The sequence below is a fragment of the Galeopterus variegatus genome, unplaced genomic scaffold, assembly GCF_000696425.1.
Source record: "Galeopterus variegatus unplaced genomic scaffold, G_variegatus-3.0.2 Scaffold625, whole genome shotgun sequence".
NCBI lineage: Eukaryota > Metazoa > Chordata > Mammalia > Dermoptera > Cynocephalidae > Galeopterus > Galeopterus variegatus.
In genome coordinates this window covers 544,910-547,583 of record NW_007726736.1, presented here as the reverse complement: position 1 = coordinate 547,583, position 2,674 = coordinate 544,910, and the positions used below count along the sequence as shown (strand labels likewise).

Below are 2,674 nucleotides of genomic sequence, written 5' to 3'. Positions count from 1 at the left end.
CCGAGGGCTCGGATCCCACATACAGACCGGTTCCCGCTCACTGGCTGAGCGAGGCGCAGGAAGCAGCGCCAAGGGTTGCGATCCCGTTGCCGGTCCCTGGTCCGGTACGGGGGCAAAACTGAGGGTTGCGATCCATTGCCGGACACGGAGAAAGACAAAAAAATAAATAAATAAATAAATAAAATAAATAAAAAGACCCAATACTCATTTCAACCAGTTCATCTGTCGTACCACCTCTCTGCTGGGCTTCTCCACCAGGAAATCTGAAGGTGTTACCAGATTCATATATCCATGTCTTGGCAGTTCACCATTTATACAAGGCATCTTTAAGAAGTTCATGGAAGGATTTGTATTATCTTTTAATTCAATTTTCCCACGAAACTTTTGAAGTACCCTTGGACACTGTGAACCTCCAATGTACAAAGCACTCTTAGATGCCAGGAATAGAACAGTACAGAAAACAGGCAAAGGCCCCTGCCTTCCTGTAATTTGCATTTTACTGGGAGGTATACTGGCATTAAATACAGAAGCCTTTAAATATATAATAAAGTAAATGATGATAGCAGCTATAAAGAAAAATAAATCAGGTAAAGAAAACAGTGAGTGCTGGCCACTCTTTTTTACAGGACGATGAGGGAAGGCCACAATATTGAACAAAAATCTGAAAAAGCGAGGAAGTAGCCTGGATATTTAGGAAGGAGAACTTCAGGAGAAAGGATTAGCAAGTGCAAAGTCCTGAAGCAGGAGCATGTCTGGAAAAGATAGGAAGAGCCAGGAAGTCAGCTGCCTAGTGGAAGGAGCAAAGGAGAGATTTATATTATTTCAAATGCAATGAGCCAGGCACTGTTCTAGGCATTTAATAAATTAACTCATTTAATGCTTCTAACAAACCAACCAAGTAGGAACTAATATTATTTCTCATTGTGAAATATGAGATATCCAGTACTGTAGGGATTGAGTAACTTCACCCAACATTTCCCTGCTAGTAGGCAGCAGCACCGGGATGAGGACCCAGAAAGATCGGCTGCAGAGTCTGAGCTCCTCACCAGTATGCTGTGCTGATAAATTACATCATCATGATCTGCTGTTGGAAATGACTCAGAATAAAGCAGAAAAAGATGAAAGAAAAGACAGAATGGACAGTTTCAAGTCGCAGGAAGAATTACACACGATGCAGGGCAAGGTCTTAGCTACCATTCTTCATAACAGGAAGGATGAACAGTAGAGATACGGGAGGTTGATGGATGGATGGAGGGTTTCTCTGTTGCTTTTATTTTATTAGTGAAACACAAAGCATGGGCATTGAAAATTGGAAGGAGGTGTATATGCAACATAAGAGAAGGAGTGAAGTAATAATTTAAGATACTTGTGAATGGATTGTCTGCACATAGTCAAAGCAGGCTGCACTGGTGGGCTTTTTAAGGTTAATGTCATGGATTCACAGTGAGAAGAGTCAGGCATGAACAGGTATTTTTGCAGCTTTAGTCCCTGCACTGGAGATTAACCTCTTTTCATAGAGCTGGAGTAACCAAAGTTGGGATTAAATCCCACCATTATCTACCACTAGAATTCTTAAAAATCATGCCCTACCGGGCCTGTTTTACAAATTTGTTACACAATTACCTCCTATTAAACTATTATCTAAGTCTTAATTGGTTCTTCAAAAGCTTAATTTGAATATGGTCATTCTTACCTGCCTCTAATTTGTGAAAGGCCTGAGATAGAGGGTAAACATCTTCCACGGGAAGCTTATAGGCCAACAAGGAAGAAAACCTGAGAATAGAAAAATGTCATACTCTACTCTGAGTTTCAAAGGGATACAATGCGCATCAAAATAAATATTCATACTATCAATGATTTCCTTTTTAAAATAAGAGTAATTCAATTTAATGTATGGTTTTAATATGAAATCAAATCATTTACCAATGGAAAAGTTTTTAAATGATTTCAGGTAATTAGCTGTTATAGACAGTTCTCCTAGTAATGATTCAATGTAATTACTTATATGCTCAGTTGATGCAAACTTTTTGCTTGTTGAAAACAGATATTCTGAACGATTCCTTTTGAACTACAAACTGAGTTGGATACTGACCCTCAAAATAAAAGTTTATCTTTGACACCAGGAAGCTAACTTGTAAAAAGAGAGAAGAGGCTGGGAGAATAGGACATAACAGTAGAGGAAGGACTTAAAAGACTTTCAGTAAACACTCCCCTGAGCTCTGAGGAAAGGTCAGAATTGATTTGGGGCATCTTGTTTCCATGTGCTGCATCTGGCTGTACGACCTCATGGCCTATTCTTGGCTTATACCAAATAGGAGTTTGATGCTTCCAGGTGGCCCTAATGCTGACCAGATCTCTAGGGCTGGCCCTGTTCAGACCAGCCCCTGTTCTTCCTATCTTACCATTACTAATCTTCCTGCCTGTATCAAAATTGCTTCTCTGAGTTATGACACCAAAGGGCTATGACTACTGAGTTACATGCACTGGCAAATACCTTAGATAATTGCATTACATTTACACCGTGCCAAAATGAAGATAGCAGCGTTTTTGTCCTGTTACTGTGATGTGCTTATCCCTCCAAGAAATTTCAAATTCAGTTTATGCTCCACCTCCTTGTCATCCCCCAAATAACTCCCAGACACACACACACACACACACACACACACACACACAC

General features: G+C 40.2%; 1 protein-coding gene across 1 annotated transcript in view; it reads right to left on the bottom strand.

Annotated features, from left to right (window-relative positions):
- The window catches only part of ABCA6 (ATP-binding cassette, sub-family A (ABC1), member 6), an 80,181-nt gene that overhangs the window by 2,082 nt on the left and 75,425 nt on the right, over window positions 1-2,674 (bottom strand). The window contains 1 exon segment of the mRNA XM_008570729.1: window positions 1,694-1,773. Coding sequence (XP_008568951.1) covers window positions 1,694-1,773 — 80 coding nt within the window.